This window comes from Glycine max, chromosome 3 (genome assembly GCF_000004515.6).
Source record: "Glycine max cultivar Williams 82 chromosome 3, Glycine_max_v4.0, whole genome shotgun sequence".
In the NCBI taxonomy this organism is placed as follows: Eukaryota; Viridiplantae; Streptophyta; class Magnoliopsida; order Fabales; family Fabaceae; genus Glycine; species Glycine max.
In genome coordinates this window covers 44,657,696-44,675,396 of record NC_016090.4, presented here as the reverse complement: position 1 = coordinate 44,675,396, position 17,701 = coordinate 44,657,696, and the positions used below count along the sequence as shown (strand labels likewise).

General features: G+C 32.5%; 4 protein-coding genes and 2 non-coding genes across 7 annotated transcripts; 3 read left to right on the top strand and 3 right to left on the bottom strand.

The window, feature by feature from the left end:
• Positions 1-3,225: 3,225 nt before the first annotated feature.
• LOC100527681 (ribosomal protein L18) lies at positions 3,226-5,328 on the top strand. The gene is made up of 5 exons (NM_001248968.2): positions 3,226-3,282; positions 3,391-3,480; positions 4,080-4,208; positions 4,305-4,487; positions 4,931-5,328. The coding sequence occupies exons 1-5, from the start codon at positions 3,280-3,282 to the stop codon at positions 5,087-5,089; spliced, it is 564 nt and encodes a 187-aa protein (NP_001235897.2). The 5' UTR covers positions 3,226-3,279; the 3' UTR covers positions 5,090-5,328.
• On the top strand, positions 3,555-3,658 carry LOC113001307 (small nucleolar RNA snoR69Y). The gene has a single exon (XR_003266626.1). It is a non-coding gene; the product is annotated as a small nucleolar RNA snoR69Y (small nucleolar RNA).
• LOC113001309 (small nucleolar RNA snoR53Y) lies at positions 3,809-3,887 on the top strand. Its single transcript, XR_003266628.1, has one exon. It is a non-coding gene; the product is annotated as a small nucleolar RNA snoR53Y (small nucleolar RNA).
• Positions 5,329-6,849: 1,521 nt separating the features above from the next.
• Positions 6,850-7,198, bottom strand: LOC106798342 (uncharacterized). Its single transcript, XM_014774314.3, has one exon. The coding sequence runs from the start codon at positions 7,147-7,149 to the stop codon at positions 6,850-6,852; it is 300 nt and encodes a 99-aa protein (XP_014629800.1). The 5' UTR covers positions 7,150-7,198.
• Positions 7,199-10,656: 3,458 nt separating this feature from the next.
• LOC100804496 (bifunctional epoxide hydrolase 2-like) lies at positions 10,657-12,175 on the bottom strand. Of its 2 annotated transcripts, none has more exons than NM_001289304.2 (3): positions 11,656-12,175; positions 11,243-11,490; positions 10,657-11,153 (listed from the first exon to the last, which is right to left on the bottom strand). In NM_001289304.2, the coding sequence occupies exons 1-3, from the start codon at positions 12,118-12,120 to the stop codon at positions 10,910-10,912; spliced, it is 957 nt and encodes a 318-aa protein (NP_001276233.2). In that variant the 5' UTR covers positions 12,121-12,175; the 3' UTR covers positions 10,657-10,909. The 2 variants fall into 2 exon arrangements, with proteins under 2 accessions (NP_001276233.2, NP_001357752.1); NM_001370823.1 differs by having other exon boundaries at positions 11,447-11,490.
• A 3,207-nt stretch (positions 12,176-15,382) lies between these two features.
• On the bottom strand, positions 15,383-17,269 carry LOC100803974 (epoxide hydrolase 2-like). The gene is made up of 3 exons (NM_001254014.2): positions 16,791-17,269; positions 15,872-16,110; positions 15,383-15,790 (listed from the first exon to the last, which is right to left on the bottom strand). The coding sequence occupies exons 1-3, from the start codon at positions 17,253-17,255 to the stop codon at positions 15,544-15,546; spliced, it is 951 nt and encodes a 316-aa protein (NP_001240943.1). The 5' UTR covers positions 17,256-17,269; the 3' UTR covers positions 15,383-15,543.
• Positions 17,270-17,701: the final 432 nt, after the last annotated feature.

The following is a 17,701-nucleotide window of genomic DNA, read 5'->3' as shown; positions in this document are numbered from 1 at the left end:
ACGAGGGTAAGACACAACTTGAGATGATACCATTTCACAAGAAAATATAAAATCAATATATCGATCAAAAAGCCCTTAACCAAGTCCAGGTGTAACCTACTCTTTCTTTTCATAGTGACCATTAAGTATGCTTCATTTTGATAAAAACATTTACTGGGGTTAAAGTGGCTTTTAGACATAGTTCAGAGAGAACCATCATTAACACATTTTGATCATAATCAAAATGAAGCATTGGAATTAGAGCTAGCTTTTCTAATACTGAATAATTAAACGGGTAAAGGAAATGAATTAGCATACTCCAATGAAGAAATCTTTGACGTGGAAAGAATACAATGTCCAAACGCCAGTTCAGAAACATGAAAAACGATAACAGAAATGGCATGTATTCCACGCTTTTTGTCTGTATCACCATTTTCTGTCACACATCATAGTTGAAAAAAACAGTAAGATAGTGTGTAGTTTGTCCGAACATAGGCGCAATATATAATATATTTCACAAAATGAAACTAACATTTTTGTTGAGTGCGTAGATTTTTTATCTTTTTAATTTTTTATGACTGTTGCGTAGTTTATTATTTGCATGAAAAACTGACGCTTACCATAATAGAGGCGAAGCATACATGATTATAGTTAAACCGGAGCCAAACATTCCTAGAACACTAAGCTGGATCGCTCCATGGAGAGCGAAAAAGAGTTACTGAAATGACTGTCCCAAGAAAACCGACGTCCAAAATAGCCACCAAAAGTGCCGTCTTAACCTATATAAATGTACACACACAAGGACACCAAACAGGTACTAATTAAGTAATTAAGGAAGAATTGGAATAACTATATATAAACAATAAATTGGCACGATTTCTATCTACCAGATCACAATTTTTTTTAAAAAAATAATTAAAGAAACTAGCTTCTTATAATAAATTTAATTAATGACCTTCTGATCTTGAGGTGAATATACGAGGAACAAAATTATGTACATGCAACGAAAGACAGCACCAGCACCATTTACTATAGCGATTTGGAAACCACCAGGCTTAAGAACTCCATAAGAAGTCCACAAACTTGTGCACAAGAACGTCGTTATATATGGAGCTCCCTTGTAATTCTCTGTTGATTTTTTCTTTACCACTCTACAAAACGTCTTGCTTTTCATTTTAAAAAAACGAAGTGAAATCAATAAAAAGAAAATGTGAATCCTATTAATAATATTTGCTTTCAAAATATTGGAGACTGGAGTATACATTAATATCAATATAATTCATTTTATTACATGGCATAGTGTGATAGTACACATACATGGGAGAGGCAAACACCAGAAGGGATAATACAGTGCCTGCAAACAGATCAAAAGTTGATTTTTTTTTAAATCTTATGAAACCGAAGCTTAAGATAAATGCCAACAAAAGAGAATAATTAATATGGAAAATAAAAGACGTATATATAGGACTTGCCAATAATGCCAACAGCAAAAGTCAAGCTGGCCATGAAAGAATTAGACATTGGTACGGTGAAGAATAGATATAAAAAATGAAGCTCGGATGAACATAGATTCAATAAATTAAGCTTGTTTTATGATATATGCTGTAAAATCCTTGCAGATTCCAACATATTTATACATCCATCGGAGGCAATTTTTCTTTTGTATTTTTTTAAAAGTAAGTGCATAATCACCAATATCTATTTGGACAAGGACATCCATCTTTGATCAATCTGATTCTCCGGTTAACATATATGAGTATTAGATATCAATCTGTCTTCCTCTTAATGCAAGTAGAAGTAGTATGAAACAAGATAGGTGATAAAGCATTGAAATTGATATTGGTGCATTCTAGCTGGTCATAAAGGACCTATTTCATGGGCTTCGTGGAGTTTCATTCCCAACAATAGAACAAATAAAATTAATTTCTGATACAATTCTTAGGTGGACAAAGGCTGTTTGCATTCAATACCAACTAGTTCGGCTAGACTTTCTTTTCTTTTCTATTCTATTTCCTCTCCTTTTCTTAAGTGATAGCAGAGAAGGCACAGATCATTTAGATATATAGTGCTGTGAAGGATTTTAGTTGATGTTTTTCTCCCGCACCTCAATAAAATATTCCATCATTTTCAAAATAATTCTCATTTAAAATTTTACACAAGTATTCAAAAATTATTGAATATTCTTAATTTTTTTAAAAATTCATTTGATTATATTATTTTTTAATATATTAATAATTTTACTAATCAGAGATGCCAAGAATAATTACTTCTATTTAAATATTTCAAAGAAATAAATAACTAAGGGGTCTAACATGTAAAATTCTTTAAGTGACAATTATTTTTACCTAAACATAAGACAATTATTTTAAATTGAAATTATATAAGTAAATTAATATTTAAAACCCATAAGAAGAAGCACAACTTTGATAATTGCAGCATTGAGGCTAATTAATCAGTCAATTATCACTTATATATAGAAGGTTTTGTTACGCTTGGAAATGTGACATAATGTCACATGACATTCATTTTTTTTTCTATCAAGATTCATTACTTTAAAAAAATCATTTATAAAAATATAATTAAAATAATTTTAGTTAGTATATATAAATTTAAATTAATTAAAATAATTATAAAAAATACACATTTGTACCACTTAGAATATTTAATTGCTACAATTAGAATTTAAAAGGTTAGAATTATGCGATTGTAATACTTGGCAAATCAAAAGTAATTGAACCCATTAAGAAGGACAACAAAAGGGAAAGTTAGCAAAAAAATCTCACCATGTGTCGTGTTAAAAAAATTGAAAAATAAACGTGGTTACAACAAGTCCGGATTGTTTGATCCAACATTATGCTACTTTTATGATTTTAATTCCAAATTTGTTAATTCGGACCTATCCTAAAAATTTATTTTCAAAAAACAAGACAATTAATAGCTCAGTGCAAGTGAACTTGAGTAACAAAAATTCTTACACGGAACAAACAAGACAATGTTTCAGGCATGGAGAAGTGAGGAAAACAAGCTATGGACAACTGAGGAAGACAAGGTTAGTATGGCCATTTTGAAAAATTGGGAGGTGCAGGAAGCAAAAAGAGGTGCAGGAAGCAAAAGGCCGCGAAATGGATATATGTTTTGGGCGTATTTGTTTACGTCGTAAGTTTACCCAATCCCAAAACGGAATGACAAGGCCCGGATCCATAAGAAAAACCCTAGCTGCATAGCTTCGTTCTAGTCACGCCGTTTAAATTTGAGGTAAAGCTTTGATAGGAGTGTGCTGTTCCAAGTCCCATAGCAGCGATGGTAAGCGTCTTCTTCTCCATCTGTGTTGCGATCCTATGAATGTGTTGTGTTAAGCTTATATTTGACACTAATATTTGAATTTGTATTTGCACTTAATTTGATACACAGGGAATCGATCTTAAGGCTGGGGGTAAGAGCAAAAAGACCAAAAGAACAGCACCAAAATCCAATGACATCTACCTCAAATTACTTGTCAAGGTCCCTTTCTTTTTGCTATTACCTTCCCTTATTTATTGTAAATGTGAACTTTAGATCTGTTGTGTGATTTAGTTTTTCACGACGATGATGATAAATGTGATCCCAGCTCATTATGAGACCCTTCGCCATTTGAAAGGTCTGGGAATATAATTTTTTCCACATTTGTCTGAGCCTCAACACACCTTTCTCTCGCACTTCACATGCTATTGAAATTTTGTCATTTGGATAAAGAATGCTTTATAGTTTATAGTTTGTGCTGCTGCCATAGTTCTACTTTTACTGTGTTGTTTTGTTAGTGTCTTTCTTATGCCATTGTAATGGACTTAAGGTTCCCAGTGATGTCGTCTTTTTTTACCATGCTAATGCTGATAACTTATGATTATTACTTTCATTAAACTGAGGGAACTTGTTCTTCTTTTTTTGATGCCGTGTGTTGAATTTTAAGCACTTTAAGTTTGCTCAAGGTTTTACTAGGTTCAGAAATGATTGTTTCCTTGCTATGTATAAATTTGTTTTTGTATTCAGGTCACATGAATGTTTTCTTATTAATTATTATGAAGCATGTATTGTATGATTCTGATTAAATGTTACATGTTCAGCTTTATCGGTTCCTTGTTCGAAGGACTGGCAGCAATTTCAATGCTGTTATACTCAAGCGCTTGTTCATGAGCAAGGTTAACAAGCCTCCAATTTCTTTGTCAAGGTTAATTAAGTATACAAAGGGGAAGGTATGCCTCACTCTATCTTTATATATCTCAGCACTGAATACTAATTTTCTTAAATTTTGATTAATTGTAGTTTACTCTGATTTTTGTTTAATGTAGGAGGATAAAATTGCTGTAATAGTGGGGACTGTAACTGATGATATCAGAGTATATGAAGTTCCAGCATTGAAAATTACAGCACTCAAGTTTACTGAGAGAGCACGTGCAAGAATAGAAAAGGCTGGTGGTGAATGCTTGACATTTGATGAGCTTGCCCTTAGGGCTCCTTTGGGACAGAATACGGTATGGGTGGCTAACAATATTGACCTTTGTAATTTTTTGGACGGAATTGTTAAGCCTTACTACTGTGGTTGTGTCAGTAAATCTAATATTGGTTCTTGCTCACATTGTTGAATGATATTTTTTATGACACCTTCAGATTGGAGAATAGGTGTCTATTCTTTTGCTGGAATCCCAAGTTTACTGCCATACTACTGTAGCCTCTGGTTTAAATAATTTTTTCTTGGTAGACTTCATAGATTCACCAATGGTCATAACGTTTTGAGTTTGATTGCTTAAAAGAGTAACTTTTTTTGTTTGTTGGCATGCATTGTTGGAATATTGTTCATCAAGCTATGTGTGTTAATATACTCGGTATATATTATCTTATATGGGATCATGAACTTGGGTATGTTGAGGAGCAAGCTTTTGGAAACATAAATTTCATTTTATGTTGTTGAATGCAGGTCCTTCTTAGAGGCCCCAAGAATGCTCGGGAAGCTGTGAAACACTTTGGTCCTGCTCCTGGTGTGCCACACAGCCATACCAAGCCCTATGTACGAGCAAAGGGAAGAAAGTTCGAGAGGGCTAGAGGAAGGAGGAACAGCAGAGGATTTAGAGTTTAAGAAATATAATATAACTTTGTTCTATTTTTTTTTTACAATTGTTCACTTCTGAAATTAAACTGTTTGCTCTAGGCGTCGGTGACAGTTTTTATGATATTTCTGTTCTGATAACATATCGTGGCTCCCATGTTTTACATTGACGTGTATTACAAAAAACTAGCATTTGATTTTTTGATTCCCCTTATTGACTATTGAGTGGCCACTCTTTATAATGTTGCACTCCCTGCTCCTTTTCAAAACATTTTCTATTTGTGTATTTAGTAAGCCACTCCACCTTCATGGAGAGTTTAATTGAGTGTATTTTCGGTGAGATTTTATGGAGAGTTTGTTTGGTGATTTTTTCTCATGGGTATTAATAAATTTTTGCGTTTCTGGGGTTTAAGCCCCTCCACCTTCACAAAAAATAAAAATTGACGATGGGTTTGTCTTCCTTGGGCATGTATTTTGCCTAAGCTCATCTTCGAAAGCATTTGGATGTGTAATAAACTGAATTGAACTATTAAAAAAATGAAAATAAACTTGGCACATTCACTGAGTAGTTGCAGACATAGAGTACAAGAAACGAAGCTACCAGTATATAGTTTATTATTTCACACAATACAACTTAAGATTAGGAGATAGGCACTTGAAAATCAAACTGCAAAGAATTCTCCCCAATCTCCATCACAGATTTATATAAGAGAAACTATATATTAGGCAGTATTGAAATATCACGTTCTCAATTATTTTTTTTACCATACACGATCAAATGTTATTAATGTTATTAATTTTTGAAATAAATTTAAAAATTCATATAGGCACAACATAAAAATTAGTCCAGACCACAATCACTTGATGGTTTAGAATTTACACTACCTCATAGTTTCTCTCTCACACACGCTTAGGGTTTAACTCATTATTTTGAAACCCTAACCAATTGGCTGATTTGACCTGTTGGATTGGAAACCGATACATCCAAACTAGCTCAAAATCGTTAAACCTGTTTAAAATCAATAAAATTTGGTGGATTCATTACTTTAACCGATTTTTTTTTTTAAAAAAATTCAAAACAAAGTTGTTTTGGTTTAAAAGAAATTATTATAACTTATGACACTTTTAAGTAAAATTTATTTTTTATTATTATCAATTGATGCATATTATGTTTTTTTTGTTCAACATTATTAGGATATTATATTAAAATATTAAAAAAAATATTTTATTAAAATCATTTAGATCTTGATTGAACCATTGAGGCTTAAACTGATATATTTATGGGTTTAATAATCGGTCGAATTCTAATAATATTGGTTTAACTTGTATCAAGGGATCTCACACAGTTTCCTATGACAAGACAAGTACAGTGTGATTTGCCTTACCGTGACTTTTTCAATACTATTTGTGTCAAATTTTATAAAATTTAAATAAAAATAAAAAATAAACAAATAATTTACATTTTTAATATTTAAATTCTCTATACCCCGATATGTATAGAGTAAAAACTAGATTCACTTATTCTTATCTCCACGATTAACCAGTATGCATTATACCAATTTTAGTGTATATGAATAATGTATCAATTAACATTTAGTTTATACATGGAAATGACACAGTTGGAACTGATGGAGTAAAAACTAATTAAAACTGAACACTAGCCTTCCATTTCATTCCAGTTCTTTCTAATAAACCCAAAATGGATCAATGCATGAGCCATGAATATTATTGAAAGCACAACATAATACGATTGCATGACAAGATTGAAAGTTTATATTATATGCTAAAGTTTAGCGGGTACAATATATACAAGGTACACACAACACAAGCAGCAGGGAAGTTGATGAATATTCCTGCCCATCAAAATATGAAAATAAATTGCAACTGCGGTTTTGACTGTGAAGGAGAGGGACACTGAGGCAGACGTATGCCTTAACCTTTTCGGGGCGAAAGATGCAGAGGTACCAACCAATAAGGGCAACAAGATCAGCCACTATGTGGAGGAACAACACCACAGGGCCTTCTCCTTTCTCTGCTATATGCATTTTTATGCCATTCACTTCCACTGTCCTGTGCTTTATTTCCTCCATCTCTCTCTTTACAAACCGATATTCATCTTTTACAATGATCGATCTATTCACACACTTCTTCTGTTTATAAAGGTCTTCTCTTTTAAATTTTGCTGTTCTCAATTTTAAAATAGCTGTTGCTAAAACTTTTTCTATTTTAAAATGGTACTTCAATTGTTAATTTTATTTTCATTATAAAAATGTTTTTTTAATTATAAATATATCCGTATTTTTCCTAAATAAAAATTTAAATAATTTTATCTTTTAAACTTTAATATTATTCACCATAAAACTATTTTTAATGATTTAAATTATCTAATTTAAATATTTACCATAAGTCTCACTAATATTTATACTATCCTCTAATCTAATAAAAGTCATTCGGTATTTGTTTTAAATTGACTGATTATGTAACTAATTTTATACTATCCCCATATAAAAATACACTAATTCAAAGTAAAGTTTAATTTTTATATATTATCAATATAACTAGATTTGACTATATTTGTCTTATAAAAAGTTTTATATTATTAATTAATTAATAATTATATTTTTTATAAAAATTAGTAAATTTACTATAAAAAAATAATTTCTTGTCGGATGAACGTAACATTATTTACTCATTAAGTCTGTGTTTGGTTTTTAGTGGAAAATTGATTTTGGATGTATTTTTTATTTCACGTTAAAAAAAGTTTAAAATTAATTATAAATTCTAAAATTTTAAATAATTTCTTACTTTTGCATTAAATCCAAAAATCATGTCACTTTAAAATTAATTTTAACAAAAATTAATTTCATTCAAAATTTATTTTATCATCCTCATCCATACACATATTAAAATATCACACAGATATATATAGGAAGTCTCTTAACTTTTTCGAGAAAAAAAGGTGTTTTTCTTTTCCCGAAAGCAAACGTTGATTTCTTTTGGATGGGATATTTTTTGGTGTTTTCTTTGAATAGGATGTGAAGTGTGGGGTGTTGTTTTTACGACGTTACGTATGTGTTTGGATTTACAATAGTCAATATTAGAATTAATTTTACTTCTATAGTCGAATGTAATTTTTACTAAATATATGTTTAGTTCTTATTAAGTTCAATTGATTTTTTTTCAAAAAATCAATTTGATTAAATATTGATAAATTTTTTTTGTAGTGAATAGAAAATTTTACACTAGTTATATCAAATATATATAGTTTGAAATACAAAGGTTCCTTGAAATAAATAAAAAAATAATCATTTTGCTGTTGAAAAAATCCAGTTTGAAAGTGAAAATATTCAAACATAAATTGCATTATTTTAAAATAAATTTTACAAAATTAGTTTTATCGAAAGTTAATCGCACATGCACTTATATTATCACTCATATAACGGATTAGGATTAGGCTAACGGTGGAAAGATAGAATAATATACATGCAGGAATTTTAAATACATATGATGAGACACAAGATACCAGATTTGATCATTTGGGATGGACACAGATGATTGAGTTAATATGAAGCATCAAACTCGTACGATGTTGTTTGTTCGTAAACAACACGCAAGCCTGTTTCACGTGTCAAATTATAAAGGATCAATCAGTTACAGCTGGAGAGGTAGACTTCTGTCTCAATACCCTCCACAACGGCCACGTCCGGATATGTTAGGCTATGACCAAGAGAAACAAATATAAAACTTTTCTTCTTTAATATATAATGACAAAATAAAGGAAAAAATAATTTTAAGAAATATAAATTTCGTCTTCTATCTAAATATATTAATTCAGAATTTTATTTTCTTCTCACTTTCTTTATGTTTTTTTTTTTATATCTAAATATATACATTTTCTCCCGTTGGGTTTTAAAAGTTTAGGTTCGATTTCAATTTCGTCAAATTTAACTTGAAAATGATTGAATTGTGTGGGGTGTGGGGTATATGGATAATGACTTTGCTCATTTTTTTCTTTGTTTACGCTTTTTATTACTTTGATTAAAATTTATTTTAATTTAGTTCTTATTTAAGTAAAAATAGTAAATAAATTATTCAGAACGTCAAAAATATATTTAGATGATTTTTATACATGCTATGTTAATTAATGGAGTACAATAATGCTAAAATGTATTAATTTATGAGTAAATAATTATTTTTTTTCCTAAAAATGTGAAGTATTGACAAATTAGCAAAGATGAAAAATAGTAAAATCGTCCATAAAAACAATTCATGGATCAAGTTAATACCGAACGTTTGGATCCATTAGTAACAAAGTTTAGTTGATCAATATATTTCTCTCCAAGCTGGCCTTCTAGAGCATATCCATGTCACAAAGAAGTGAAGAACTAATTTAATTTGAAGCGAAAAAATTGCAACGATAACATTTTTTTTAACTCGTTTCTCTTAATTACATTCAGCAACTGTCTTCTTCTTCTTTATCATCACCGTTATCTCCCATTTCCCATCTCGGCTTCCTCGTGTTCATCATATGTCAAGCCCTTTTTTCAAAACCCTTTTATCTTCTTCATTACCCTTTTCTTTTGATTTTGATTTGGGTGATTTTTAAGTGACGATGGGTGCTACACCATTGTCTGATCACAATTATTGATGTTAAGGAAGATGTGAGCTTTAATGGGCCTCTATGTTACGATGAGACTAGGGCCCTGTTGTGAATGTCTAAAACTGCAAGAAATTTAGGGAGACCTTTTACACTTGTATTTTGCTAAAGCCTAAAAGGTATGTTATTTAATTCAGTTAATTAAATGTGTGGGACTGATGAAGAGGTGTTACTGAACCTAATTTTACTTTTGTTTGCAGGATGATAATGCAAACTGCCTTTTTTTTGTTTGTCTAGATAAATGAAAGGAATGATATCACATAACTCTATTAAAAAAAAAACTATCACATAACTCTTTCAATATAATTAATTAGTTGACTTATAATTTATTATTTATTTAGTTCTTATTTTTTTTGCTCTCTTTGTCTCATAATAATTATCACGTAAAAGAAAAAATAAATATCAAAATAACTATCGTTTTAAATTTCTTATGTAACACTGGTTACTCTTTTAATGAGAAAAGATCAAACTCTAAGAAACTTTACTCTTCCCCAATCATTGATCTTCTTAAAATCTAACTTATAAGCTTACAGTTCTAGTAATTTTGCCAAACATACCCTATCTAATTACAAGGAGTATTCATTCTAATCATTTGACATAATTATAAAAGTTGTTATTCTCTCACTAGAGTTTAAGATGAATAGATATTAACTCTAAAAAACCTTGGTCGTCAAACAGAAAATATTTTTTTCTCACTTTATGCTATAAGATATTATAGTTTTTTTAAACTTTAAAAAAATAATTTTAAAATAAGTGTTTTTTATATAAGTATTTTTATAATAAACATATAAGATATGCTTCTTAAAATAAGTAGAATTTTTTTAAAGCAAAAATAGTTTAGATAAACATAAAAAAAAATTGTTTTTTTAACAAATAAATTTAAACAAATTGGTTAATTATATCCAAAGCATACCCACGTATTTGAAGCTGAATACAGATATTTCAAAACAATTTATTGATGGAAATATGCTATAACTAATTAATGATTGCATGGCAAGATCGAAATTTTATTTTCTGAAGTTTTAACGGGTAGGTACGAATGTATTATTACACAAAAGCATCAAGGTTGGATGGATGAGGTTGTCTGCAGATAATGGACTCATCAAAAATCAAAATAGATATCTTGATACCTTAAAGCGCAACTTCAACTAATTTACACGACCCCTGTGACCGTGTTCCTGAATCTCAGATCATCAAAACTTGTTGATGAAATCGTATATGTGATTGTTGATTTCCTCGGCAGCTTCTAGATTATTGAAGTGAGCTACTCCTTTCTGCACAACCACTTGTAAATTGGGCACATCTTGTTTGAAACCTCCACTGTGGACATACTCCTTCATGCCTAGCGAGGTGTATACCATGTCCAACTCACCTGTTATGTATTTTACCGCCACTTGGATTTGCACTCCAGTCCATGGTGCCGTCAGCTCCCAATTTCTGCAAATACATACAAATATTAATTATTGTCATCCCTGTCATGTTTCTCAAACATTAATAATTTAGATTAGTGTCAAACAAGTATTTACAAGTTCATATTTCGGTAATAGTTCAAGGGTCCAGTGAAGCCCGATTTCTCATATTTGGAAACATAATAGGCAAGATCATCGTCTGTGAGCCAAGAGGGTAAGGTATCATCAGACATATTCGGATTTAATCCTGTTCCAAACTCTCCTTTGGGAAAGATTGGAGGTCCAGGTTTGCGAATTGTAAGGATGTTTTTGAGAACATACTCTGTGCCAACTTGAGCCATCTGAGCCTCCATTTCCCCTGGTTTCTGCAGTGACACAGTTTGAAAAATATTATTCCCATCAGATCTACCATTATACTACATTCTTCCTTCATTTCACAGAAACAAAGATTATGCGATTGCTGAATATTAAATTATGTGCAAAGGGAGGGGTTAGCTAAAACTAAAAATAAGGAAAATGAGAGAAATAACCTGAAATCTGCAGATATAGTAGTCTTCTCCATACATAGCGCGCATGCCATCGACGGTTCTGACGTTGGGGTTTCTGCGGATGAAAGGAACACTGAGGCAGACATAGGCCTTCACTTTGTCAGGGCGAAACATGCAGAGGTACCAACCTATGATGGCTCCCCAGTCATGAGCCACAAGGAACACTTGCTCTGCACCAAGAGAATCAATAAGCGCAACGAGATCAGCCACTATATGAAAGCATGTGTAGCTGTCTATTGAAGGTGGTGCATCGGTGTCACCGTAGCCTCGGAGATCTGGTGCCACCGCATGGTATCCGAGGGAACCAAGAGCCACAATCTGGTTGTGCCAACAGTGCCAGAGTTCGGGGAAGCCGTGGAGAAACAACACCACAGGGCCTTCTCCTTTCTCTGCAATGTGCATTTTTATGCCATTTACTTCAACTGTCCTGTGCTCTATTCCCTCCATCTCCCTCTCTCTTTGCAGAGCGATAAAACTACAATGATAGCCACTCGGCTGAAGCAATTAATAAGATAGAATAATCATAGTTTAAGACTAGGCAAAAATAACAAATGGAGTTTCTTTTACAAATTATTTACCTAGATGAGTCTGTTTTGAAATTATTTACTTTGTCGGTTTCTTTTTATACTACAAGGCGCTTCTCCGTTGGGCGCATTCCTCGAAATGGGCTAGGAAGTGGTGGTCTGTCAGGTGCGACCACACGTGGTGGTCTGTCAGGCGTGACCACACGTGGTGGTCTGCTAGGCACTTCCTTCCACACCTCCCTATAAAACCCCTCCTCCTCTTTCGTTCCATTTGCACTACGAAATCGTTGAAATGATTTACACTCAGTTGAGTCTCATTGTTGAAGTGTTTTATACCGATTAGAAATTTTGCTCAAAACTAGTAAATGTTTTTATCTTCGATATATTATGACATTATTTAATATTTATTCTGTTGATGATAATAATGATTATATTTTGTAGGTGCATAAACAAATTGACACGAACAATAAATTTATTGTAACTTTGTTTATATTTTTTGTGTGATAATAGTAATTTATTGTAACTTAATAATTTAATATTTGATTATAATTATGTTTGTTTATATATGTTATATTTGTTTGTTGATGACAATAATTATTTATTGCAGTAGTTTTTATGTGCACCACATTATTACTATTATTAGTTAAGCTCATAATTATTGATATTGTTGATATATTTTTTTAATAGCCAAAATTTACGTAGATGTTACAAATAAATGTCGATTCTTTAACATATTTATGTGTCATTCACATTATCGTTATTTATTTTAAAAACATTGCACAATAAGATCGAAACGTTAAAGTGCCTGGCAGACCAGCACGCGTGGTCGTGCCTGGCAGGCCGTCACGCCTGGTCGCGCTTGGCAGACCACCACTTCCTAACCCATGTCACGTGTCGCCATTTCTGGGAACACGCCCAACGGAGAAGCGCCTTGTAGTATAAAAAGAGACTCACGAGATAAATAATTTTAAAACAGACCCATTTAGGTAAATAATTTGTAAAATGAACCCCATTTATTATTTTTGCCTTAAGACTATACCTGACTATCTTGTCCATTAACGACAATGCGAAATGGTACCCTCTTTTAAATTATCAAGTGATACACTGGGGGATAGAATAATTTGTTTGGATTTTTTTAATAAACCTTATAAAATATCAAATGATCACCCTAACACATTAAGTCAGATTATCAAGAGGTTTTAGGAAATACTTAGATATAGAGTTTGATCAACACACAGTGGAATCTTACAGCGATCACGAACAATTAGTTTAATGACTTTCTTCAACTAAATCACCTTATTTTTTATGCGACTTTTGTTTTCTCTTCAAATGGGGAGAGGAGAAACTGTTTCTTGATTTGGTCTCTTGGGGACCATAATCATGCCTTAGATTTTAACCTATTAGGATTCTCATTATCCCCTAATGGGTCAAACTGGTTTTCGGTCATTAACTTCATATCAATTTTCTATTGGCAATCTAATGGGTTCATTGAATTAGATTACTTTATATTGAACTCATCTAAATGTAAATAACTAATATATATGTTATAATATAATATGTAACCCATATTAATTAATCAGGAATTATAAAAATTCCTAACAATCTCCCACTTGGCTTCATATTAACCTTAAACATTTATATCACAAAATTTTTTAGGCGTGCAACCGTGTGTTATTTATTTTTAGACTCCTTTTATACAATCTGGTCCATCTCATATAGTAACAGGAAACCACTACAGTTTTCATCACAATTCAGCGTGACTAAGCCACAATGGTCACCTCTGTTACTTATACTCGATGACATAGATCAAATATGGATAAACGGCATGAAAATTACATACAATATGATCTTAATCATTTATATTTTCAACTAGTCCAAACTTTATTCTTTATAGAGATCAATCTAAATTGCAATACAAATATTGCACACAAAACAAGCTCATAATAGAATGATAAAACATAAATGAGACTTACACTAAACTAAGATATTGCTAGGAACTACACCCATATGAGCGGTGTGCTCATGGAAAACTCTAGGTACCATACCTTTAGTAACTAGGTAAGCTAGCATGGAATCAATCCCTATATGTTCTATGGAAACCTACATATTTTGAATTCTTTCCTTTACAACTAGAAACTTGATGTCAATGAATTTTGACTTGATTGTACTCCTATTGTTGTTGGAGTAAAGAACTGCAGAGTTATTGTCACAATAGATTTTCAATGGTATTTCAATGTCATCGACCACACGCAAACTAATGACAAGGTTTCGCAACCATATCCAATGATTAGATGCCTCAAAACAAGCAATGAACTCCACAATCATGGTTGAAGAAGCTACAAGAGTCTGTTTAGCAAACTTCCAAGAGATAATTCCTCTAGCCAACATATATATGTATTCAGAAGTAAAACGTTTGCTATCTTGACATCCAGCAAAATCAGAGTTTGAGTATCCGATAATTTTCAAATTATCAGACTTCTAATAAGTAAGCATGTAATATTTTGTTCTCTTCAAATAACGCATTATACGTTTCAGTGCCTTTCACTGCTACAATCAAGGATTACTCAGGTATCTACTTTCTCAAGTATCTACCCAAAAGTGATATCCTCCTTTAAATTATCAAGTGATACATTGGGGGATAGAATAATTAATAAGATGCCTGACGTTGAATTACCATCCATGTTAAATACTTACTAATATTGTCCATTAACTCCGTTTGTGTTGATTGTTGAAGTTCCAATTTTATAATACACGGAGTTTGTTGTAAATGACTAAAGATTCCTAATGATATGCTTTTTTTTTTTACCACGCTCATGTTTCATTTTTCAGATAAAAATAGAGAATTGGTTTCTCGCTCCCAAAAGTCATGCCCATATGATCGAGCCTCTCTAAAACCCACTTCAGAACAGTAAACCAAACAATGTCTTGCCTTAATTCATGTGATTAAACCAAAACAATTGCTATAAAGTCTACTAATATATATCTTTATCTTTCCACTCTTTCAGTTTCATTGTCCACCACTAAAACAGTGTTTTAAGAATTGTAAATACGACTAATTTGTCAACTTATACCAGTCGTAGTTACTACCCCAGTCAGTAATTCATGTAACAAAAACAAAACCAACATTTCAATTAGCTTCGGGAGTACAGGGATTACCGTCTATGTGGCAAACTGCGAACATTCTCACGAAAACATATTTCTATAATGGCACAATCATGATAGTACAAATAGAGCTTAAACCAATGAGCCTGCAAACTCAACTAAGAAACACGGCGAGTAGCAGAGATCATTATTTAACTAAACTCAAATTGAGCAGCTAGCGCAAGAATTAACTAAGCTGATAGCATCAGAACTTGTTGATAAAATCATAAATGTGATTAGTGACATCCTCTGCAGCTTCTTGGTTGTTGAAGTGAGCCACCCCTTCCTGCACAACCACTTCCTCCAAACATGGCACATCTTTCTTGAAAGCGCCGCTCTCTATATAGTTCTTCATCCCTAGTGAAGTGTATACTGCATCCAAATCACCTGTAATGAACTTCACGGGAACTTTGACTTGAACTCCAGTCCATGGTGCTGTGAGTTCCCAATTTCTGTGTATAGATATAATGCACAGTAATAGAATAAGCTATATTGAAACAATCCTGCAATTCACATTGGAAAAAGGTACTTACAGGTTGAGATTTCTATAGTAGTTGAGGCCCCCAGTTAAGCCTGTCTTAGTAAATTTAGAAGCATAATAAGTGACATCTTCTTGTGAGAGCCAAGTGGGAAGAGGCCTTGAAGGATCGGAATTGGAACCTGCTCCTTCTTTGCGCAGGATTGGTGGTCCAGGTCTCCGACTTGTTAGTATGTTCTTGATTACTTGTTCAATGCTATTGTTGGCAAACTCAGCTTCCGCCTTGCCTGGTTCCTGTCACAAGGATTAACCACAACATATATCAGAACTAGGATCAACTTAATAATTATCAGATAACCTTCACTCATAATCTTGATTATGGTGTGAACCAGAGAATAGGAACAGTCAAACTCCATTTTCCAACTTACGCTGCATGCATTTTTCACCAGCTTTAAACAGTTTGATTAAACCCATCCGAAATGGATTTTTTCCTCTGTATCCTTTTCTTTTTGTTACTATTACTCTTAATTAAATGGGAGACGATCCCCAATTGCGTCAAGATTGCAGAATCAATTTCACATAAAATTTAATTTTGCATTTATAACTTAATCCAAAGTCACAGTCTATTATCACCTACAGGCTACAATTCTATAGATTATTTTTTTATATTATCCTCCAATAATTGAAATTTCAGCTCAGCAATCAATACTATCCGACCGTGGAGAACAACACCTAACGCAATAAAGTAACTCCATCTAACCTTTTGTACTTTCCACTTTTTCTAATTAAAAAGCCCAACAGATGACCGTACATAGAGGAAGCTAAGAGTGTACTTGAAACCCATAATAAATATTAGCTCAGTGGTTTTAAATTCCAGATCTTTTTGTTGTCAATGAGGATGGAGTTGACTTAAATTGCAGATCTCATAACAAAAATAAAAATCCAAATCTAGTTAAATTGGTGAAAGGAAGCACCTGGAATCTGCAGATGTAGTAGTCATCTCCATATAGGGCCCGCATGGCATCAACGGGCTTGACTTTAGGGTTTCTAGGCATGAAAGGGACACTGAGACAAACATAGGCCTTGATTCTGTCGGGGCGAAACAAGCAGAGGTACCAACCTATGACAGCCCCCCAATCATGGGCTACGAGGAAGACTTGATCCACAGCAAGTGAGTGAATGAGCGCGACGATGTCAGAAACTAAGTGGAGGATGGTGTAGCTGCTGATTGAAGCTGGTGCCTCGGTGTCTCCGTAGCCGCGGAGATCTGGAGCCACGGCGCGGTAGCCGAGGTTGCTGAGAGCCAGAATCTGGTGGCGCCAGGAGTACCAGAGCTCCGGGAAGCCGTGGAGGAACAAGACCACGGGACCTTCACCTTTCTCAGCAACATGCATTTTTATGCCATTCACTTCAACTGTCCTGTGTACTATGCCTTCCATCTCTTCACTGTCACGCTTAACTCTTCTAACTCATCTTATAAATAGACGGGGTGGATTCATTTTGGAAAATTGTATATACTAGTATATATTTTCTGAATTCATTAAAATTTTCTAGCACGATCTCAATTTTTATGTGAAAACATTTTATTTTTTTCTTAAATAAAGTTTTAATTACTCCTTATAATTTGCTTTTAAGAAAATCATATATGTTAAATCTTATTATTTAAACCCTATAGTTTTGAGAAGTTGAGTTTCAGTTCTTAATACTAGCAATATGCCAAAACACATGCCTTGTTAATATATTATCATTTGCACCTTTATATATCTAGAATATTAATAAAATTAAACCTAAATAGAATACAATTATATGGACGAAAATCAAGACAATATAAAATTATAACGACTAAAATTTAAATTTAAAAATTATAATCAAGACAGAAACAATT